The 21,821-nt window shown below is 64.6% G+C and overlaps 3 protein-coding genes across 8 annotated transcripts in view; 2 read left to right on the top strand and 1 right to left on the bottom strand.

Annotated features, from left to right (window-relative positions):
- The first annotated feature begins 575 nt into the window (after positions 1–575).
- Positions 576–3,252, top strand: ARHGDIG (Rho GDP dissociation inhibitor gamma). Its single transcript, XM_070362176.1, has 6 exons — positions 576–944; positions 2,007–2,186; positions 2,257–2,340; positions 2,573–2,649; positions 2,729–2,792; positions 2,876–3,252. Exons 1-6 carry the CDS (start codon positions 872–874, stop codon positions 3,073–3,075), a joined length of 678 nt encoding a protein of 225 aa, XP_070218277.1. The 5' UTR covers positions 576–871; the 3' UTR covers positions 3,076–3,252.
- Positions 3,253–3,296: 44 nt separating this feature from the next.
- On the top strand, positions 3,297–6,449 carry PDIA2 (protein disulfide isomerase family A member 2). Of its 2 annotated transcripts, XM_070362175.1 has the most exons (11): positions 3,297–3,640; positions 4,205–4,411; positions 4,491–4,624; positions 4,698–4,835; positions 4,909–5,025; positions 5,103–5,228; positions 5,297–5,494; positions 5,575–5,695; positions 5,772–5,953; positions 6,067–6,177; positions 6,300–6,449. In XM_070362175.1, the coding sequence occupies exons 1-11, from the start codon at positions 3,415–3,417 to the stop codon at positions 6,372–6,374; spliced, it is 1,635 nt and encodes a 544-aa protein (XP_070218276.1). In that variant the 5' UTR covers positions 3,297–3,414; the 3' UTR covers positions 6,375–6,449. The 2 variants fall into 2 exon arrangements, with proteins under 2 accessions (XP_070218276.1, XP_070218275.1); XM_070362174.1 differs by having other exon boundaries at positions 3,297–4,411.
- Positions 6,450–6,781: 332 nt separating this feature from the next.
- Positions 6,782–21,821, bottom strand: part of AXIN1 (axin 1) — a 38,223-nt gene continuing 23,183 nt past the window's right edge. For 2 of the 5 annotated variants that reach the window (XM_070363029.1, XM_070363030.1), the window contains exons 3-11: positions 21,040–21,180; positions 18,729–18,825; positions 17,923–18,060; positions 14,065–14,594; positions 13,462–13,632; positions 11,193–11,438; positions 9,752–9,859; positions 8,114–8,281; positions 6,782–7,486 (exon numbers count right to left, since the gene is read on the bottom strand). In XM_070363029.1, the coding sequence (XP_070219130.1) occupies positions 7,360–7,486; positions 8,114–8,281; positions 9,752–9,859; positions 11,193–11,438; positions 13,462–13,632; positions 14,065–14,594; positions 17,923–18,060; positions 18,729–18,825; positions 21,040–21,180 (1,726 nt within the window). In that variant the 3' untranslated portion in view covers positions 6,782–7,359. The remainder of the gene's footprint in view (positions 7,487–8,113; positions 8,282–9,751; positions 9,860–11,192; positions 11,439–13,461; positions 13,633–14,064; positions 14,595–17,922; positions 18,061–18,728; positions 18,826–21,039; positions 21,181–21,821) is intronic. The other 3 variants (XM_070363031.1, XM_070363032.1, XM_070363033.1) reach the window with 3 other exon arrangements.

The raw sequence follows: 21,821 nt of genomic DNA, 5'->3' as shown, positions 1-21,821 counted from the left end.
GCTGCAAGGTCTGTTTAGGCATCGAGACCAGAGAGCCCTTCTGTGTCCCCTCTCAGCTCTCCACCTCCACCTGTTTTGAATCAGTCCCTTTTCTCCCCCTACCAAGGACAGGGGCTTCGGGAGCACAGAGCATACAAAGGCCCCTCCACCCAAGCCGCCCTGGCACAGCTCGGTCAATAAACACTCGCATCGTGGCGGGGTGTCTCACTGTGTGGGGGACCCCGGCCCTGTGTGTGGACGCTGGCCCGTCTGCGCTGACGCCGGTGAACCTCTGGGGTGCGCAGCTCCCCCACCCCCCGAGGCTGGGCACACTCCAGGGGTCCCCTCTGCCCAGACTGAAGCTCCAGAGGGTGTAGGAGGAGGGGGGGCCCCCAGGTGCGGCCTGCGCTGCCGTCAGGTAACAAGAGCCTGGGGACTTGTGGGGGGGACGCACCTGCTCCCCTCGGCGCCCCGGGCCCCAACCGCCCCGCCTAGAGGGCTTCCCCGGAGACTCCCCAGACTCCCGGCGGCGCCGCGGGGGTGGGGCCGCCCTGATGGCCAGAGCGGGGTGCAGGCGGGGCGGAAGGCTGGGACCGTGACCGCGGCCGTGTGCGTCTGTGTCCGCGGCTGCCGTGCGGGGTTCGGGTGCGCCCGCGGCGGGGACGACCGGGTGCCGGCGCCGAGCGGGCGACACGCGCGTCTCTGCGGGGCTGCGCGGGGTCCGCGGAGCGGCTGGGGGCGCGCGGCGCGGGCGCGGCGCTGGGCGCGGGGGGCGCTCCCGGCCGGGATGAGCTCACCGCAGTCGCGCCGGGGCTGAGCGCCGAGCCGGGCGGCGGCGGGGCGGGCGGCGGCTCCTCGGCGGCTCGGCGGCGGAGCCGGGCCGCGGGCCACCATGCTGGGCCTGGACGCGTGCGAGCTGGGGGCGCAGCTGCTGGAACTGCTCCGGCTGGCGCTGTGCGCCCGAGGTGAGCGGCCCGGCTGGGGCCAGGGCGGCCACGTGGGCGGGGGGCTCTGGGCGGGGGCGCTCAGCCCAGGGCGGACCCGCTTCTCCCCCGCGGAAACTTTGGGGGCGCTGGTGGGGACCTTGCGGTGCGGTCCCCCCGCCGCGCTCTGGAGAGGGTGGGGGGCTTCTCCCAGGCTAGACAGTCATGGGGCAAGGGGCCAAGAGGGGGCGGGTCTGCTTGTGAAGCCAGGACCGCCGGGGGCCCCTCTCCCCGCGGGAACCTGCCCCTGAGGTCCGCTCTCCCTTGGGTGGGGCTCGCGCCCCTTGGGGAGGGTGAGAAGCCCGCAGAGACCCGGGCGCAGTGGGCAGGGACTCAGAGACCCGGCCCCAGGGCACCATGGGAGCCGGCTCCCGGGACTGTGCAAAGGACTGGGAGTGACCCCCATTAAGGCCTGGGGACTGGGCTCAGCTGACAGGGTCTGGAGTCACCTGGGGCGGTGGCCTCAGAACATAAGCAGAGGGGTTTGGTGAGAACCAAACATTGTGTGGGGCATTGTGTGGGGGAACCCCCTGCACCGCGGGGAGGCATTCAGGGAAGCTAGCTCCCGGCAGTGTGGTGGGGACCCAGAGCTGTCCCAGAGCGCTGTGGGAACGGGGCCCAGGGGCCCTGCAGGGCGTCGGGGAGCAGCCTCTGCTCCAGAGATCTCAGTGGTCAACACTCTGCAGTGTGGACCCCGGCCCCCAGGGCTGCTCCCCATCTGGGCCCTTCCCTCTCCTCACCTTTGGCCTCAGAGTCAGGGAGGGGCTCTACATGAAGGGTCGGGCCAGGGGAAAGTGGCTGGTGCCTCCAGGGGTCCATTGCCTGTCTCTGGGAGCCTCCTGCACTAGCCAGGCCCCTCCTGAAGAGGCTGGGCGTGGATGCTAGTCTGCATCTTCCTGCCCACCCGGCTCCCAGAGCCCTCACCGGCTGCCTCTTCAGTCCCCTCCTTTGGGCGGTGGGAGGCCCAGTTGGCCATATGGCAGGCTCCAGCAAAGGCCAGGGTCAGCTGGCAGCAGCTGCTCACACGGCCTCCCCAAACCCCAGTCCTCCTGACTGACAAAGAGGGGGGGCAGCTGCCACCGGAAGAGGCGCTGGACGAGGCTGTGCCCGAGTACCGGGCCCCGGGGAAGAAGAGCCTCCTGGAGATCCAGCAGCTGGATCCGGACGACGAGAGCCTGGTCAAGTACAAGCGGGCCCTGCTGGGGCCTGTGCTGCCTGCCGTGGGTACGCCCACGCCCTGGGCCTGGGGGGAGGGCGGGATAGGGGCACCTGTAGACTCGTGGTTTCTCTTCAGATCCAAGCCTGCCCAACGTTCAGGTGACTAGGCTGACACTGATATCTGAGCAGGCCCCGGGGCCCATCGTCATGGACCTCACAGGTAACTCCCAGATGCCTGGCACAACCCTGAGCCCCAGGCAGGGACCTCACAGGTAACCTCCTCTGCAACTGATCTTTGGGGTAGAGACCTGAGTTCATCGCCATGGACCTCTTAGGACCCAATCCCAAGTCCTCAGATTGCAGAGCCCACAGACACAGGCCCCCCATGGGGGCTCCGGGCTCAGAGTCTCATCCTCACAGGAGTTCACACTTAACTGCACTTTCCCTAACAGGGGAGTTGGCTGCGCTGAAAAACCAGGTGTTTGTCCTGAAGGAGGGTGTTGATTACAAAGTGAAGATTACCTTCAAGGTGAGGGCGCTGTCATGGGGACACCAGCCAGCCCCAGGCCCAGCCCCAGAAGTTCCCATTAACACTGTCTGTCTCTCAGGTCAACAAGGAGATCGTCAGTGGACTGAAGTGTCTGCATCACACCTACCGCCACGGCCTTCGAGGTGAGGGTGGGGTGCAGGGAGCAGCGGGGGGCGGGCTTGGAGAGGGGCAGAGGGCAGCCCCCAGTGCCCTCATTCCCCCGCAGTGGACAAAGCCGTCTACATGGTGGGCAGTTACGGCCCGAGCGCCCAGGAGTATGAGTTCGTGACTCCGGTAGAGGAGGCGCCCCGAGGCGCGCTGGTGCGGGGTGCCTACGTGGTCACGTCCTTCTTCACCGATGACGACAGAACCGCCCACCTGTCCTGGGAGTGGGGCCTCCACGTCTGCCAGGACTGGGAGCGCTGAGCGCCCCGCCCCGGGGCCGCTTCCCATTGGCCCCCCCGCTTCTGTCAGCTGCTGCAAGGGACCCCTGAGCGTTCCCCGGCCCCTCAGTGGCCATCCCCCCACCCCCTGTCCTGTCCCAGGATGCCCCCAGGCCTGGCACTGTGCCCTGAACAGCCCTATTAAACGTCGCTCTGCCTCGGTGCCCTTGGTGTTGCCTGTCTGCCTCCCCTCCCCGGCGGGGGCGGGGGGGGGGGCTCCTGGCCTTATCTCTCTTGCGACCAGGCCTGGGTGCCACGTGGCGGCCGCTGCTTGGCCCCCCGCCCCCTTATCTGCCCCCGCCCCAGGGGCCCCCGCACCGCCATGGATGGCCAGTTCCTGCCGGTGCTGGTGCTGCTGCTCGGGGCCTCAGGCCTGTGCGGACAGGGGCTGGGGCCTAGGGGTCCCTTGGAGGAGCCCCCAGAGGAGAAGCCCCCTGAGGAGAAGCCCCCCGAGGAGGACCCCCCGGAGGAGGATGGGGTCTTGGTGCTGAGCCGGCAGACCCTGGGCCAGGCCTTGCAGGAGCACCCAGCCCTGCTGGTGGAATTCTGTGAGTGCCAGGCCAGCATGGCTGGGGACCCTCAGGGGCCGCCTGGGTGCTCTGCTCCTCCCTCGCTGTGCTCCTGGGGCTCCATCAGAGCCCTGGGGCAGAGCTGGGCCTGGGGTCCAGCCTCACGGTGGGGAGGCACAGGTGCAGGGGGGATCCAGTCAGTGTCCCCCAGGCTCTTCCGTGAAGGGCCAGCCAGCACTCAGGCTGGGGTTGTACAGCCCATTCACAGGCAGGAGCCACTCCCAGCCGGCAGGCCTCCACAGGCAGATGGCGGGAGCTGGCCTCATGGGTGGCCATGGAAGATCCATCCCAAACCCACTCTAGGGACAGTGCTGGCCACTGCAGTCCCACTCGGGGGCCCTCAAGGAGTCTGGCCTCCGGTGCTTGGACTCTGGCCGAGGCTCAGGTGGGCCCCTGACGAGGAGGGTGTAGACTGGACGTGTTGCTCCCTACCGGATCTCAAGCGTGGAGCTGGCCCCGAGGTTGGCCGGCTCTGGCCAGGCTGGAGCAGGGGCTGTGGCGGGGGTGGTGAAGGCCTGGGGCACTCATGGGTCTGTCCTCCAGATGCCCCGTGGTGTGGGCACTGCAGGGCCCTGGCCCCTGAGTACAGCAAGGCAGCCGCCCTGCTGGCAGCAGAGTCGGCCAGAGTCACGCTGGCCAAGGTGGATGGGCCCGCGGAGCCAGAGCTGGCCGAGGAGTTTGCAGTGACAGAATACCCCACGCTCAAGTTCTTCCGAGAGGGGAACCGCACACACCCAGAGGAGTACACTGGTGCGGGGCGGGCGAGGGGGCGGGCGAGGGGGCGGGCAGGTGGCAGAGGCTGGGCCTCAGCTGAGGGGAGTCTCCGCAGGCCCCCGGGAGGCTGAGGGCATCGCCGAGTGGCTGCGGCGGCGGGTGGGGCCCAGCGCCAGGCAGCTGGAGGACGAGGAGGACGTTCGCGCACTCACGGACACCCGGGACGTGGTAGTCGTCGGCTTCTTCCAGGTGCGCTGCGGGCCGGGGCCGGGCCTGGGAGCAGGGTGTGGGCCCGGCGGCCTCACAGGCCCGGGCCCCTCAGGACCTGCAGGACAGGGACGTGGCTACCTTCCTGGGCCTGGCCCAGGATGCCCTGGACATGACCTTTGGCCTCACCGACCGGCCGCAGCTCTTTCAGAAGTTCGGCCTCACCAAGGACACAGTGGTCCTCTTTAAGAAGGTGGGTCAGGCGGGCTCAGGGAGGAGCCGGGGTGGGTGCGTTGGCTCCCGCTGACCCGCTCGGCGTCGTCCAGTATGACGAAGGGCGGGCGGACTTCCCGGTGGACAAGGAGCTGGGCCTGGACCAGGGGGACCTGTCTCGCTTCCTGCTCACCCACAGCATGCACCTGGTCACAGAGTACAGCAGCGAGGTGAGTGGGCTGCCGGGCAGGTGCGGGCGGTGGGTGGCGGCCGTGGGGGCCTCCACGAGCTCCACCTGCCCCTGCAGACGTCCTCTAAGATCTTTGAGGCCAAGATCCTTAACCACCTGCTGCTGTTCATCAACCAGACGCTGGATGCCCACCGGGAGCTGCTGGCAGGCTTCCGGGAGGCGGCTCCCCCCTTCCGGGGGCAGGTACTGGCTGGGCCTAGGGGCTGGGGTGGTGGGGCTGCGGGGAGCCCACGCGGACTCCCTGCTGGCAGGTGCTGTTCGTGGTGGTGGACGTGGGTGCCGACAATGACCACGTGCTCCAGTACTTTGGCCTCAAGGCCCAGGAGGCCCCCACCCTGCGCTTCATCAACATCGAGACCACCAAGAAGTATGCGCCGGAGCATGGGGCGCCGGTCACCGCTGCCACCATCACAGACTTCTGCCGCACGGTCCTGGGTGGAGGGGTCAAGGTCAGCGGTGGGTTGCCCATGGGGTGGGAGCAGCAGCTAGCGGGAGACCCCTGGTGAAACCCCTGGCCCTGTTCCCCTAGCCCTATCACTTGAGCCAGGAGGTCCCCCCAGACTGGGACCAACGGCCAGTCAAGACCCTCGTGGGCAAGAATTTTGAGCAGGTGGCTTTTGATGAGACCAAGAACGTGTTTATCAAGTTCTGTGAGTGTGGCTGTGGCGGGTGGCGGGCAGAGGGTGGCGGGGGACCTGCTGGCTGTGCTGACGTGTCCCATCCTAGACGCCCCGTGGTGTGCCCACTGCAAGGAGATGGCCCCAGCCTGGGAGGAGCTGGCCGAGAAGTACAGGGACCACGAGGACGTCATCATCGCCGAGCTGGACGCCACAGCCAACGAGCTGGAGGCCTTCCCTGTGCGCGGCTTCCCCACCCTCAAGTACTTCCCAGCAGGGCCTGGTCGGAAGGTGCGGCCTGGGCTAGGTCTGGGTGCTTCCACCCTCGGCTGGAGGTGGGCGTGGCCTTGGAGAGTCAGCCTCGGGTCCAGGAGGCGGGGTCCCCAGACCATGTCCCTCCTCAGGTGATTGACTACAAAGGCGCCAGGGACCTGGAGACCTTCTCCAAATTTCTGGACAGCGGGGGCGAGCTGCCTGCAGAGGAGCCTGCAGAGGTGCCTGGAGCCGCCTTCCTGGTGGGTGTCTGTCCCCAGGCTCCAGGCCTCGGGCCAGTCCTCTCGAGAGTAGCTGTGGGTGGGCATGGGCAGGGCTGGGCGGAGGGTGTGGCACCCAGCTGGGTCTCTGTGACCCTTGCCAGGAAAAGCCAGGAAACACCACGGAACCCAAGGACGAGAAGCCAGAAAACACCACGGAGCCCAGGGACGAGCTGTAGCTGCCCGCCGTCAGCACCCACCCAGGAGCCGTGTCCGGGCCCGTGAGAGCAGCCGTGTGAATAAACAGCTCTGGCCCTGGACTGTGTGTGGTTCCTAAGAAGGGCAGCTCTGGTCTTGGTTTGGCTGGATTTCAGCCCCTGGGGCCTCTACATCCTGGGTGGGGCCTGGCCCTCCTGATGGGCACCTAGGTCCAGCCTGGGTCTGCAGCCTCACCGGGGCAGAAAGGAGGCCCACAGCACTGCTGCTGTGTTGGCCCTGCCCTCTCCCCCAAGCTGCCAGCGTGGCTCTGTGCCCCGCCACCCCATGCCCCATGAGGCTGGGCCCGACCTTGAATGCTGCCTGGGAGGCAGGGCACGTACGCCAGGAGCCCAGCAACCATGTTGGACAGCTGCAGTCCACAGCCAGGGAAGGTTCAAAAATGGTTTTATTTCATTATCCAAGTACCTTTGAAAAGATAATTGTACAAGTCAGCGCATGAAAAACGGGCTCAGGGCAGCCCCCCGCTGGTGCGGGCCTGAGAAATGTACATATTTACAGGGGCCCTGGGGAGGGCAGCCCGGGACCCGCTGAGCCAGCTCGGGCCTCGGTGCTCGGCGCCGGGCCCACACAGTGGCAGGCCAGAGACAAGCTGGTTGAAGGCACTCGGTGACATGGACGATGGACAGAGGCCCCGGAGCCCCTGCACCCTGGCTCTGGGGCAGGCCACGGCAGGCAAGCGCCAGGGGCATCCGCTTAGCAGCACGGGGTCGCTGGGCAGGGTCTCCAGGTGGCCCCATGGCGGGCTCCCCACGGGTGCGGGCTAGTGCACATCTCTGGGAGGAGGCGCCGCAGCAGACTCCCGCCCTCCTGGACACAGAGGGACCAGGCGGGCTGCCTGGACAAGCACACCACCCTGCCAGCAGCTGCACCCACTGCACCCTCGAGAGCGGGCGGCCTGGCACGGGCCCTCGTGGAGCCCGGAGGGTGCAGCGGCCAGGCCGCCAGTCAGTCCACCTTCTCCACCTTGCCGATGATCTTCTCCTCGAAGACGGGCAGCACAGCCGTGTCCTCACGCACCTCTTCGAACACCACGCCGCACTCGAACTCGTCGCTCACTTTCTTGAAGTAGAACCTGTGGTCGGGAGGAGGCACTGAGGGTGGCGGGGCCAGGCAGCTGGGCGGCCGCCCCCCAGCACCTCCTGCAGGCCCGTGAGCTGGCCCTGGTGCCTGAGCGCCGGTGCTAGATACGTGCAGTGACCACATGCGGGTCCCTGCCCCGGCCTCTGCAGGGAGGGGTGGGTGGGCTCAGGGTCCCCGTTCCCTCCACTGACTACTGCATGCACTCGGCCCTGCAGTCCAGGCCTCTCCAGCGGCAACAGCCCCCAGTGGGGTTTCTCGGCCACTTGGTGGACAGAGGGAAGCACTCAGGCAGACCCTCTGTGGGCTGGCCCCAAAACAGACCCCACCGGCCCCAGCGTGTTCTGCAGTGCCCCTAGGGGCCTCCAGGGCAGACCTGCAGTAGGGCCCTGGCTTCCGCGGTCCCGTAAAAAACGCCTGGTCAGGAAGCCAACACAAGGCCGGCTCGGGCCACACCAGCATGGGTGCCCTGGTCGGCCTGCAGGACCTGGGCCCTGAGCCGAGGCCACACACGCCTCACCTGTCGCAGGGTACGCGCCAGCAGCCCACGGCCAGGCAGACGGGGTTGGGACTCAACGGGAGGGGAGCACACGGCTCTGTGCTGCGAGCCCCAGCCTCTCACCTGTAGTTGCCCTTCTTGGTCAGCAGCTCCTTGAACTGGCCCAGGGTGACCGCGCGGCCCCGCACCAGGGTCCGGTAGGGGATGGGCTCTCCGCAGAAGTAGTAGGCCACGACGATGCTGTCGCATGGCTGGGTACTCCCACCTCCCGCCTTCCTCTGTGATTTCGTCCTGAGGGCCAAGAAGCATTGTGACCGCTGGGGCTGGGGCCCTACCAGACGCCCCAGAAGATGCCGGGGCAGAGCCTGCAGGGTGGGCTGCACCTCACTCGGAAACGCCGGGTGTCCACAGGCCCCACTGCCTACCCCGCCCAGCCACGCCCACCCCTGGGGGCTCGCCCTGCACACTTCCACGCTGTGCCAGCCCGGACCGAGACGCAGACACCGACAGCAGCTATCCGCCACTGCTGCCACCTGCTTCGAAGCCCTGGTCTCACTGTGGCCTGGCTGGCCTGGGGGGCGGACCTACCACCCAGACCACATGAAACGGGCTAGCAGGCTTCTCAGGAGGACCCCACGGTGGGCGCCTCTGCCAGGCGGCTCAAGACAGCCAGCCCCTGGCTCTGAGATAGCAGGCTGGGTGGCTCGGCCCATGTCCCTGTAAAGCCACCTTCAGAAACATCCCAAGGCCAGGGACTAGACATCAGAACCGCTGGACCGGAAATGGACCCGCCTCACAGCAGAGAGCTGCTCACAAGACCAGAGGCGGCAGCCGGCCCCTTCTCCAGAAGGGACCGAGGCCCACAGCGCCTCCTGCACGGGCAGCGAGGGGCTTCCTCTCGACGGGTGGCGCTTGTGCCCTCCTGAGTCCTGTCCAGTGACTGCCCCAGCTGCCCAGTGGGCCCAGGAGCAGCCCTTGGCCCTGGCCAGATGAGCGGCCAGTTTTGTGTCAGGAAGGCCCTGAGTCATAGTGGGCTCTCCTCTCCGTGGGGATCCACCACACTGGTGCTCCTGGTCACACAGCAGGCGGTCACCTCAGCTGAGTGGCCGCCCCCAGCTTGAGCCAGGCTCCTGATGTCTGCTTCCCTTCCTTCGGTCCTCTGACCTCAGGCCTGGCCCATCCCAGGAGCCGCCTGGGATTCCCAGGGGCTCCATTCTCTACAGAAGAGCACCCCCCAGAAAGAGTAGCAACGGGGAGGCTCAGAGCTGGGCCCTCGGCCACGCATGACAAAGGACTGGGGGGTCGGCCGGCATAGGCTGAGTGGGGGCCCCTCTTTCTGCTCAAGGACAGGGTGGCCCGCGCTGTCCACATACGGCCCTCAGGCCTTGGACGCCCAGCCCGGCCCGTGTGCACGGGCATGGACCACGAGTTCCCACGCGGCACGCAAGATTAGAGCCGGCTCGCTGTGCACACAGCGCCCGGGGCCTGTGCTTTGGTCAGCAGTGTACAAGGGAGTCAGGGCCGCAGCCCTGAGCCCATCACACCAGGCAGGTCACTGCAGCGAGGGCCGAGGCCTTGTGCGGGGCGTGAGGCCTCGTGCGGAAAGCGCAGACCCCTCTCGGGCCTGTCGCTTGCTGCCCCCACGTGGACGGCCAGGGCTCCTCTCACAGACACACGAGCAGCCCCAGCTCTTCAGGCGCAGCGCCTGAGCTCCCGTCGCGGGCCGGCCGGCACTGGGAGGACCCAGGGGGGCGCACGTACTCTGTCTCGGAGAGCTCCAGGTCGGACACCGCCGGCACGGCGCTCAGCACGGGCGTGCACGCTGGCCTGACGCAGCAGCGCCCCCGCTGGATGACCTCCTGCACATACCTAGGGAACAACGCGCAGTGAGCCGCCGCCCGGGCCGGGCCTCCAGCAGCGCTCAGCTCAGCCACGCTCCACAGCAAAGAGGAGGCGCCTGCTGCGCGGGGCCGGCAGGACGGCAGGACAGCAGGCCCTCGTGGTTGTGGAGCTGGAGGTCAGGGCTCCGTCAGAGCAGGCGGGACACCGGCGCTTCTGCCCACCAGGTCTTCACCAGGCGGACCTCAGTCTCTTGAAACCCGCAGGTGCCTGCCACTCCATGCACTCAGAGGAGCCTTCGCCTCCAGAGGGGAGCAGGCCCCAACCTGGCCCTGCAGCTCAGTCACTGCCAGCTGAAGAGAGCACACCACCCACCGCTCCTGTCCCAGGGCCATCCACCTCGGGTGCGACGCTCTGTGGCCCTGACGTGACTTCTATTTTGACCGCCCTGGGTGGGGTCACCCCAAGAGGAGGACGCAGCGGACCTCTGCTCTGGGGTCTTTGCTGTCTACAAAAGGCACACATGTCCTGGACCGACCAGTGTGGAGCGCCCGAGCCGCCCCTGTGGCTCAGCTGTGTCACAGCCAGACAGGACCTGCCACTGGGCAGGGCCCGTGGGCGCTGGCGCAAAGAGCAGACCAAGGACGCAAGACCACAAGCAGGGAGCCCTGCTGGGCAGGCGCAGCAGGACGGGCCCGCTCGCCCCAGTACCCTCCCGGGCAGCCCCACTGCTGCCTTCCACCCTCCAGCTCACGGGCTGGCCCGCCGGGCCTCAGGCACCGCCCTCACCCCGGGCCACGTGGACCAGCAAGACCTCAGCGCGTGACACGGCTGCTGTAAATGGGGTCACCTTCAGTGACCGGGGACACGCATGGGCCTCCCGCAGGGCGGTGGGCTGGGGCGGGTCTGCACCTGGGCGCCGGCTTCCCCAGGGCAGCACGGATTCTGCAGCGAGGCCCCGGCCCCAGGAGCCCAGCTGACTGAAGATTGGACATGGGGACCAGTAACACCCAGGACAGTGTCACCATCCAGCGACCACACTCACATCTCCAGGCCCTCAGAGCCCAGACCACCCGGGAAAGTGACTGCAAAGGCCCCACTGCCAGGGTCCAGCGTGGAGGAATGACCTGCCCCACGAAGGGCTGCACCGGCCCTGACAGCCATGCAGGGCGCCGTGAGGAGGGCCGCGGGGCTGGGCTCTCAGCACCGAGAGTGAGACACCAGGGGTCCCCTGCGTGGCTGGGAACAATTCAGGCCCCTTCGCGGATGCAGTGGGCCTCAGCTGGCACCCTCAGCGCAGCCGCAGGCCAGCCGAGGTGCAGAAGGGCTCCCACCCCGGATGGATGCTGTGAGGACCACGCACCTCTGCTTCGAGGGCGCCTTGCTGGCCCTCTTCTCCTCCTCCTCCAGGCGCCGGCGTGCCTCCTCCAGCTGCGTCAGGGGGTTGGGGGCAGGGTTGGGTGGCATCGTGGGGTCTTGAATGAAGAGATGCGAAGGCTGCACCGAACTCCGGAGCTGGGCACTGACCCAGGGGTGCACCGCCCCAGGGCGCTCAATGGACAGGGGCCTGGAGCTCTCGTGGGCCTGCTGCTTCTTAGCCCCGGACGACCTTCGGGGGCAAAAGAAGCAGGTGAGCCACGCCCAGGCTCTGCACACCCCCCACCCCTGATGCACGCCTTTCTGGAGACCTGCTCTGCACTGTGCTCATCGTGTTCTGAAATACAAATCATACCCTGTGTGGACACTTTCTTAATGTTTCCCCACGAAGACTTCTTTTACATAAAGGTTTTTTTGTTTTTGAAAAGTATTTTGATATTAGAATAAGTGTTCTTGGGACTTCCCTGGAGGTCGGATGGCTGAGACTCCCAGCCCCCAATGCAGGGGGCCTGGGTCTGATCCCTAGTCAGAGAACTTGCTCTCACATGCCCCAACCAAGACCCAGGGCAGCCAAACAAAAGCTTAACCTTTATCGTTCCTTTAAAAATATAAATAAATAAGTGCTCTTTGTTAAAAACTTGAAATGTTCAGGAAATTCTAAGAAAAAAATAAATATGACTTAGCGATAGTCACTCGGCACATTCAGCGTATTTCCTTCCCCACTGAAAACACCTGCCATGGTTGGCATGATTCTGACCACGTGCTTTTTCCTGACTTTCCTCCACGTGATGCCACCTTCCCTGCCATCAGATATCAAGAACCTACATCTGTGTGACCTGCCATCACTCAACCACTGCATGGAATTCAAGTGAAAACATTGCCTCTCTCAGCTGGACTAGAGGCCTCAGAAGGGGGGCATGTCCCCAGGAGCAAAATGAAGGAATCCCAGGAATGGCACCCTGGGGGAGGGCTGATTCAGTGCCTGTATGATGTGACCTGCCCCATGGGGAGGTGGACTCCTCCTAGAAGGACCCACGAGGCCCTCAACTCCTCAATTCCTGCTCTGTGCCCTGCCTCCAGGCCCACAGACCCCAGAAAGGCCTGCACGATGGAGCCCACAGTGCACCCAGGACACTGCTTCTGGACTCGTCTTCCCACGGAAACCCTCCAGCTGGGGTGGGGCAACGGCCAAGGAGCGAGCCACCGGGACAGGTTTTGTGAGTACAAAGGGTCTGGACCCAAGAACTCAGGACCAGGCAAGTCCATGGCTGGCCGGCCCCAAAGCCCAGGCCCCTGCCCACCCTGCCCCCACCATGAACAGGAAGGGTGACACTGAAACCGACATGGAGCCGGAGGAGCCGGAGCAGAGGCATGTTCTCTGGCAGTTGGGGTCAAGGAGGCCAGATCCAGAGGCTCCTCCTGGAGGGACAGCCACAGGGCTGTAGGATCCTGCCCAGTGGGGCGGCAGCAGCTGACCCCACCACTGGGCACTCCTGCCCGGGACACTGACGTTGTCACCAATGCCCACCCTGTCACAGGGCCCACACAGGGCAGGGTTGACCTCACGCTGCCATGGGCTGGCCCTGGTCGAATGGGCACATGGCCTGCAGAGACTGCTGCCTGGCGCTGACAGCAGGCTCCAGAGATGGCAGGGACTCAGAGCCGGTGGGGAGGGAAACAGAGCCAGGGGCAGACACAGCTGGGGGTGGGAGGACTCAGAGCCAGGGGGAAGAGGACTCAGAGCTGGGGGGAGGGGAGGACTCAGAGCTGGGGCAGGGGGCGCTCAGAGCTAGGGGGTGGGGGACTCAGAGCCGGGGCAGGGGAGGACTGAAAGCCAGGGGTGGGGGGACTCAGAGTTGGGGGGTGGGGGACTGAGAGCTGGGGCAGAGGAGGACTGAGAGCCGGGGGTGGGGGGACTGAGAGCCGGGGGTGTGGGACTCAGAGCAGGGGGTGGGGGGACTCAGAGCCAGGGGTGGGGGGGACTCAGAGCCGGGGGTAGGGGGATTCAGAGCCAGGGGTGGGGGGACTCAGAGCCAAGGGTTGGGGGTTGGGGGGACTCAGAGCTAAGGGTTGGGGGTTGGGGGGACTCAGAACTGGGGTGGGGGGACTCAGAGCCGGCAGTGGGGGGGTGACTCAGAGCTGGGGGTTGGGGACTCGGAGCCGGGGGGTAGGACTCAAACTGAGGTGGGAGGACTAAGAGCCAGGGGAAGGGGACTCAGAGCCGGGGGGGTGGTGACTCAGCCGGGGGCCCTCACCCGTGACCCGCCTTCCGGTGCCGGCTGATCTCCTTCTCGCCCTCGATGATCCACTGCATGATCTTCTGGTTCTTCTCCGCATCCTCAGACGGGCCTGGCGCCTCTGTGCTGCTGCTCTTCCCCAACTCCGCCTTCTTGGAGTTTCTCTTGGAGGTCGTGCCCACCTTCCCACTGCAAGAGCAAGGCCTGGTCACTTGCTACTTCAGCCAGCCCAGGCTGGATGGCTGGCCGGGACCCGCAGGGCTGGGGACGACAGCCCGCAAGGGCCCTGCCTGCACGTGGGGCCTTGGCCACACTCCTGCAGGCGCGGTTGGGCTGTATTGGGCCGACTCTGTGGACGGAAGGTGTCCAGGCAGCTCGGGCCCAGCCACCTGTCCTCACCCAGACACCACCCCCGAAACGGGCTCATCCAACCCAACGGTACTTCAGGGCTGGAGCCCCGCGGCTGTGCACCCAGGCGTGCACTCCTGCCAACCTGCTCTGGCCCTGGCTTAGGGACTCCTCAGGGGAACTCTGGCCCGAGGGTGGCACGAAGGACCCTTCTCCGGGGCACACCACCTGCACTGACATGGGCCAGGGCGGGGGATCGCTGCTCACACTCACCCGTAGGCCAGGCCGTCGCCACCGGCAGGGGGGGCACCCGTGCTCTCCACATGGCTGCGGGGCTTGGCTGCGTGACTGTGCAGCTCCGGGCCCCAGGCGAAGCTGCCCGGGACCCGGCGGGCGGCCTCAGCCTCAGCTGGCTCCTTGGGCCGGGCCGCGCCGTGGTGGCCGTGGTGGTGGCCGTGTCTGTGGAGGTGCAGCCCAGTCGGGTCCAGCTTTGCCCCCAACTTGGGCGCATGCTTTCCATGCCCGGGCATGGCACCCCCCAGCATCCCAATCTTGGGCACATGCGCGCTGTCTGGGGAGCGGTGACCGGGCCCCGGCGACTGGCAGCCAGGCGTCCTCATGACTCGCTGCACGTGCTCGTCCAGGATGCTCTCGGGGTTCTCCTCGTGCGCGTCCCGCAGCCCTGTGCAGCCCACGTCCGCGTAGCGGGAGGGGAAGTGGTGCCAGGCCGGGGCCGAGGGCAGCTTATGGCTGGCGCCCTGGGGGCCAGAGGGCATGTCGCTGTCCTCGCCTTCCTCCTCCTGCTGGAACAAGACAGCATGGCACCTCTCGGCACTGGCTGCACCGTGGAGACCCCGTGCTTGGGGACACAAAGCACAAAGGCCCGAGCCCTGAGCTGGGGACAAGGCCGGGCCAGCGAAGTGCAGGAGGGGCCGCCCGATCCAGAGTGGCCCCGAGCCCCGCGCCAGTGTGGCCGAGCTCTGGGAGGACAAAGCGCATGGGGGCTGGCCTGGGCTCCCCTCCCTGGTGCGGGGACAGGGCCACACGCCACGCGGAGGAGGGCACAGCACCAGGGCCGCACAGACCACCAGGACACCTGGCACTGCTTCCACGTTAAGCTTCTCAATAAAAATGTTTATCTTTTTCAACTGTTTTCCTACTCCTCAATTTTACTGCCGTATTTTCCATCATATTTTCCCAGGAAACACTGCCCCTATACAGAAGAGCTCCCGGTTTTTCCTTATCTTGCTACAAGTGTTAATAAATTATCACATCAAACTAGCAGAACTTCCTTTGACTCTGAGAGTTGCTATAAGCAGACCTGTAAACATACACATTCAATCACTTCAATCCTGAAACACACAACTGACGTTCACTGTCTAGTCTTACTGAGTTGCCCTGAGCAGATGCTGAGAGACTGGATGACTGAGCCACCCTGCGCTACATGAACAAGCCCCCAGGAGTCCCCACAGGACGCCGCACCGCTGTGGAAGTGCCTGCGGTCAGCCAGACGTGCCGCCAGCTGTGGGCACCACAACTCAGAAACGGCACCCAAGAGGACAGGCTGGGAGACAGGGGCAGACGGGGGGACACGCAGCCCTGTGGGTGAGCTGGGAGCCATCCTAGAGAGCCCCGGACGCTGGGCTCTGCACCCTCTATCGCTACCTGGACCCTGGGTTCCTGCACTCACCCTGTCCCCACCCCGACCCTGGTGCTCCGTGGTTATCAGGGGGTGGGGACTCGGGAGACCCGCACCAAGGGGCACCCAGTATTGATGCCATTCACGCCCTCCCAGGGCAGCAGACTATAAAATACTACACATTTACGTAACCCTTCAGCACTAGTTTTCATTTTCTTCTGTTCTGATTTTCCAAGCTTTACAGTAAACTTTAATTATTAAAAAATTTGTAGGACTTCCCAGGTATTCCAGTGGGTAAGAATTCACCTGCCAATGTGGGGCACACAGGTTCGATCTCTGGTCCAGGAAGATCCCACATGCCATGGAGCAACTAAGCCGGTGTGCTCCAAGTACTGGCTCCATGAGCCACAATTAGTAAAGTCCACATGCCCTAGGACGGGTGCTCCCCAACAAGAGAAACCGCTGCAGTGGGAAGCCCATGCACTGCAACAAAGAGTAGCTCCTGCTTACCACAACTAGAGAAAGCCCACGCATTGCCAGAACACCCTGCTCAACCGAAAATAATTGATTACTTAAAAATCTGCAGTGGGAATTCCCCGCAGTCCAGCGGTTAGGACTTGGTGCTTTCACTGCAGGATTCCAGGTTAGATCCCTGGTCAGGAACTAAGATCCCACAAGCCGCAAGGCATGGCCCCAAAAATGTCTGAGCTATTACTCGTAAAAAAGGATTCTTGTTTATATCATGGTTCACATAGCTTACAAAATCACTCCCGGCAACAGACTCAAGACCACACGGCCACTGCTGGGCAGTGAGCCACCCCCTGGGGCGGAGGGACGCCCCTGGGAGCCGGCCAGCTACACCCCCGAGGCTGGGAGCCGGGACCCAAGGACTAGGCGTGGCAGCCCTCCTGAGCCTGAGGCCCTGAGCAACTGACACCGGACGTTTGCTGGGACACGTTCGGTCACGTCAGAGAACACTGCCGGGTCCAGCCCCCTGAGAGCTCGTGGGCTGCAGGCACAGCCGTCCAGCGCCTGCCAGGGACGCGGTGGGAGAGCCTCAGACGCCGTCAGAAGGCTGGGCCGCCTGAGTGCGCCCCTCCCACCCGACGCCACCGGCCAGGACCACATGCACACAGCCTGAGCCAAGGCCGGAAGCACAGCAGCGCATCACAAAAGCCCAGGTCTGCAGTGAAACCTGCCAGTCTGCAGGTTTCCGAAACTTCTTTCACGAAACATTACGGCTTGCCTCCTGAGCCTGTTTTAAGCACTGTCGATGGCAACGCGCTCAGGACAGCCTCACAGAGAGGCAGTGGTGGAGATGCTGCCAGGGCACACGGCCTCCTCACACGCGTGACCCGGGCTGAGTTCCGCCAGTGCACTGGCACATGCATGAGTCTGGTCTGCATTTGTTCTAGGCAGCTCCCAGGAGGCAGAAACCCTCAGCTCTGACGACTAGCGCATCCCTAACCCTGCCCGCTGGTCATGCCCTCCTGAGCAGTGATGGGGCGAGGGCCTTGGGCATGCCTCGGGCTGCACCTGCCCTGCCAGGAGGCCATGCCATCGCCACATGGCGGGAGGGAGAGCAGGGCACGGTCCCGCGAGGCCCCTCATGGCACAGCACGGCCTGTGACCACCTCATGCTCGGGGCTGTTTCCGGTACCTCCAGGGGTCCACGGTCCGCCCCGCGATGAGATGTGCCTGCTGACTCCGTGTAGGGAAGGCAGGGGAGCCCAGCCTGTGTCAGGGCCAGGCGACTGCCCACCTGCCAGGCCCCTCACCCACCCTGACGGCACTGCCCTCAGTGGTGGTGCACGGGGCACCCCTGGGGAACATGGAACCCGAAACAGAACCCCCTCGGGTTCTGACAGGGTCCGGGGAGGGCTCAGGTTCTGCAGTTTAAACAGGAAGATCGGATGATTGGTAGAGAAATAATTCCTACAAGAAAGTCACATTTTGAGTTTCAGATATTGAACAAAATACTGAGAAGAGAATGAACTCCCACCCTGAGAGGCCTGTGTGCCAGAAGCCTCGAGGCCCACAGGTCCGGGGGGCGGGGCACATGAGGGGGACGGGGCGGGGGCACGCCTGTCACAGCACCTCTGCCCAGGGGCCCCTCGTGTGTAGAACGACACACGTGTGCAGCAGCCAGGATGGGAGAGCGCCACCGCAGGCAAAAAAGACAGGCATGCAGGCCCCTACAGGCAAAGAGTTACAGCAAATAGATCGGGTGTGCTGAGACTGTCAGCTCCCGGAATTCTATCAGAAAGGCTACCAGCCAGGAAACGAGACAGACAGAGCTGTGTCACTGGTCAGAGCCTCAGGCTGCCCTGCCCGAGGGAGGCCATCTGGGCTCCACGCAGCAGGGAGGGCGCGGAGCAGGACGCAGGCCTCCAGCCCTGACCTGTCCGGCTGGTGGGGAGATGCCCTCCACTGCACGGAGAAGGCCAACGCCTCAGGGGCCCGCTGTGGCCCGCGCCACAGCAGCCACTCACCATGCGGACACGCTTCAGCCGCTCCTCCAGCTCCTCCTCGGCCTCCCGCGTCCGCTGCACGGCCTCCAGGCGGTGGATGAGCTCTGCCGCGAACTTCTGGGGCTCCACGCGGACTTCCTTTGGCATTCGGTATGTGCGCTGTGAGGAAATGCCACAGTAAACCCTGATACACCGTGGTGAGCAGGGCACGGTCTGCACTCTCCTCCCTGCCCCGGGCTGACCGGCGGGGATAAGCAGACACGGCTGCCTCCTGCCTCCCACGACCATGGGTGAAGACCCTGAGGAGGCCGGGGGCTACGCCTCCTCGGGGACGGCTACCCTGGTGCCCACAGCCCAAGGCGCCCACCCGAGGCTGCCAGCCAGCCCTGGAGAAGGGCTTCATGTGACTGACCAGCCAGCTGTGCAGAAGCATCCAGCTGTGCAGACCCCTGAGGTCGGGGCTGAGCCCGGGCGCCAGAAGGGCAGGTGCTCTGCAGCGCCCACCCTGCACCCAAGGGGCAGCAGCACCCGACACGGGAGGGGGGCCCGGGCCCTGCACCCCAGACGACTGACACAGAAGCTGGGTGCAGGGAGGAGCCGGGGAGGGAAGGGGGAGCCATGTTCAGAGAATGCAATTCCACGCACGCCTCACAGCAGCATGCCGCACAGCTTTGGGGGCGGGTATGAGCTATAAACTGAAATCACTTCAAATCCAAAACACTTGTAAGCAGAGCGAGAAACCCTGTACGCAGTTACCCGGACCCTCCAAAGGACCACGGGCCACCGCCCCTCGGGTGGGAGCAGGGCGCACGCAGGCGGACACTTACAGGAATGTGAGGTAGAGGCACCCGCCCGTTGGCCTGGACGCTTTCCTGCATCTCCCGGCGGTGCTGCCTGCGGGTCCTGTAGGGTGGGACTCCATCCCTGTCAGAGAGACACTCCTGTGAACATACACAGGGCTCGGCCACGGCCTCTGGGAGCAGGCCCGCACGGCCTGTCTCCTGAGCTGCACTGGCTGAAGACGACTTTGCATTCTTAAAAAGAACGGGACGGGTTCCTGAATCCTGCTTTCTTCCAGGATAAGACAGTAAAGCAGCATAATCTGTCAGATGCTCAAATTTGTTCTCTTGACGTGATTTTAGTTACAACCCTTCTGAAGACTGATGTAACCCGTAAGTCAAATCACATACTGCCTTTAAAATGACTAAGCACTTATCTGAGAAGCATCTGACTTGCTCGCCTCCTGCTCTCTGGTACCCGTCTCCCAAGGACCTGAGGGGTGGCCCCCTGACAGCCCCCAGCCTCCCGGGTCTCCTGCAGGGGGAACCCACAGTGCTGGCGGTCCCTGGCCCCTCACCTGCTTCCCACGCACGGCCCGCGCTGACCGCTGCTCGGCCAGCAGAGGCGCCCCAGGCACACGGTGCTCGGTGTGCCCCAGCCTGGCCCAGGCACACTCAGCCCAGTGCGAGGGAAGGGCGGCCCTGGTTCGGAGCAGGGCATAGCGGCAGGGGTGCTGGGTGCCCCAGGCCTTCAGGACCCCAGCTGGGGCCACAGTGCAGCAGCGGGTGCAGGGGTCCAGGGGGCTGGGCCTCAGGGAACAAGAGCCGCGGTGCATCTGGACGCCCTCACAGGTCAGGTGTCCTGAGCCCCGTGTGTGAGGCTCATGTGCTCTGGCCGTGCACCTAAAGTCTACGGCTGGGAGGCCAGGCGATGTCCATGGAGCCTGTGCCCAACGGCACTGGACCACGAAGCCCTTTGCCAAGTGGAGGCGATGCTGAGTTGCCAACAGAAATAATTCAGATGAAACACATGATCCTTTTTTTTGCCTCATATATTCAGTATATTTAAATATCTGCCACAATTTTACATTCCAAGTTCTTAACTATTCCTATATTTTTGAGTCTCAGTGTAAACCAAGATGAACAGAGTATCGGGGAAATTCTTTTTGTTGTTTTAGATCTTCCCTTTAGCAAACATATGTCCTTCCCTTAGAAAGAATTAAGAGATTAATTGACATTGTAGTAACTGAGTTTTGGGGAAGAGAACAGAACGCGTGCTGTCAGCCGCTCCCGGGGGCTCTGAGGGGCACAGCTCGTTGGAACCCTTTAACACGACATTTTATATTCATGGCAGGTAGTGCTGAAACCCCAGTCATATCAAGTAAGTTGTTAAAAACATCAACATTTTCTATGAAAGAGTCAAAACAAAGAAGAACGTAATGATGAATGCCAACTGCCCCAGGATGACGCCCCCATCTTGTGGCCCCCAACAGGAGGAGAAAGGGCTCCCGATGTGCCAGACACGGGGCTGTCAGACCAGAGCCAGACCTGGGCAGGCGGTACGAGGCGCCAGGAGACAGGACAGACCACAAGGCAGGGCCACAGCACAGAAGGACCCGGTCACCTGCAAGGACAGGCGAGCCGGCCTTTTCCTCCTCACTGAAGCCTGTCTGACCTCCAGACACCACGCACGGCAGGGACACAGTCCCCACAACCCGCTGACAGGGTCAGGGCCGCAGCCCACATGCCATCGCAGGGGTAGATGCCCACACACCTGCCGGCTCCAAGCCAGAACCTCCCTGTCGGGGCAGAGAGACAGCAAACGGTGTGTGACTGAACGCAGGCAAGCCTGACGCGCGTGGGCGGTGGAGTTGGTCCCCGTGTGACCCCAGCAGGCAGACAGGCCATGCCCTGGCGTGACATGGGCAGGTGTGACACCATCACATCCTGACCTGCGCCAAGGTCCCTGAAGTCATTGGCAAACTAGAGAGAAAGGTGTCAGAAGTGAGCACTTTCCCCAGGGGAGGCATCCCTGGACAGGGGTTCACGCCACCCTCGAGGGTGCAGAGGCTCCTGTGGCCCTGGCCGGCCGGCCGGCACAGAGCCACACCGAGGGGACAGCAGGCCCTGCCAATCGGGTAAGACGGCTTCCAGATCACAGCGGGGCGAGCACAGAGCAGACGACTTGGGGTGGCTGCCCTGGACGCACCGCACACACCAGCACCACTGAGACCAGGGCTGGGTGCCGCCAGGCAGCTCTGGCAGTCTCGCCTGGAGGGAAGCAACTGAGGCTCTGGTCTGCAGGAGGGTCTCCAGGAACAGCCCCCGTGGTGCTGGGGAGGGGGCGGCGGGCACTTACACGCTGCTGTCGGTGAGGGACAGGCTGTCAGCGTCGCTGGACAGGCTCTGCTGCTCGCTGTCATTGGCGCTGGTGGCGGGGGCGAGGGCGTAGCCAGAGTTGACGTAGTAGGGGTTGACGGGCTCCCGCCACGATCCACACCTGCCAATAAGGATGTATGTTAGCAGCCGCCAGGCCACGTCCCCGCGCACTGATCCTCTTCAGGATCACCTGCAACACCAGCACGTGGAACAGACCCAAAGCATTCAGAAGAGACAGGGCAGAAGAGGCCGCGGGTCCACCCCGCCCCCAACCCCGCGCTTCCGGGGAGACGGGCACCCCACGCCGCCCCTGTGCAGCTGGGCAGCCGTGCCCGTGAGCACAGCTGCACACACGTGCTCTCTGCCGGTAACTAGAAATGGCGCCAGCTCCGCGCCCCCGCCCCTACAGCGCTCTGCCGCAGACTCACGGACCCATAGAGCGCACCCCCCCGCCCGCCCCGTGCCACAGCCGTCCTCGAGGGCCCCGGCCAGGCCTCCGGGGCACAAGCCTGAGCACTGGCACAGCGTGGACGAGCAGGGGCGAGCACAAGGGCCGTGGATGTGAGAGCGGCTGCCATGCTGCCCTCTGGGACATCAGTGCCCATCCCGCACCCCCTGGGCAGGACGCGCCACCATGGGTCGCCGAACTAGCCAGAAATTGACACTAACAGTTTGCATTTCCCTGGTAGATGGTCAGCAGGGGGAGCATTGAGATGTCACTTAAGTTAATTCTTTCCTCTTTAAATGACCTGTTCATACTTT

This window comes from Bos mutus, chromosome 25 (assembly GCF_027580195.1).
Source record: "Bos mutus isolate GX-2022 chromosome 25, NWIPB_WYAK_1.1, whole genome shotgun sequence".
Classification (NCBI taxonomy): Eukaryota; Metazoa; Chordata; class Mammalia; order Artiodactyla; family Bovidae; genus Bos; species Bos mutus.
This window is presented reverse-complemented; position numbering and strand designations above follow the sequence as displayed.

What these genes read in the sequence shown, in the direction of transcription:
- PDIA2 (XM_070362174.1), top strand. Translation starts at nt 3,415, where the DNA reads ATGGATGGCCAGTTCCTGCCGGTGCTGGTGCTGCTGCTCGGGGCCTCA. An exon ending in TCACAGAGTACAGCAGCGAG is followed by an intron (nt 5,026 to 5,102) that starts GTGAGTGGGCTG and finishes CTGCCCCTGCAG; the next exon opens with ACGTCCTCTAAGATCTTTGA. An exon ending in TCCTGGGTGGAGGGGTCAAG is followed by an intron (nt 5,495 to 5,574) that starts GTCAGCGGTGGG and finishes CTGTTCCCCTAG; the next exon opens with CCCTATCACTTGAGCCAGGA.
- ARHGDIG (XM_070362176.1), top strand. Translation starts at nt 872, where the DNA reads ATGCTGGGCCTGGACGCGTGCGAGCTGGGGGCGCAGCTGCTGGAACTG. An exon ending in GCTGGCGCTGTGCGCCCGAG is followed by an intron (nt 945 to 2,006) that starts GTGAGCGGCCCG and finishes CCCAAACCCCAG; the next exon opens with TCCTCCTGACTGACAAAGAG. An exon ending in CTACCGCCACGGCCTTCGAG is followed by an intron (nt 2,793 to 2,875) that starts GTGAGGGTGGGG and finishes ATTCCCCCGCAG; the next exon opens with TGGACAAAGCCGTCTACATG.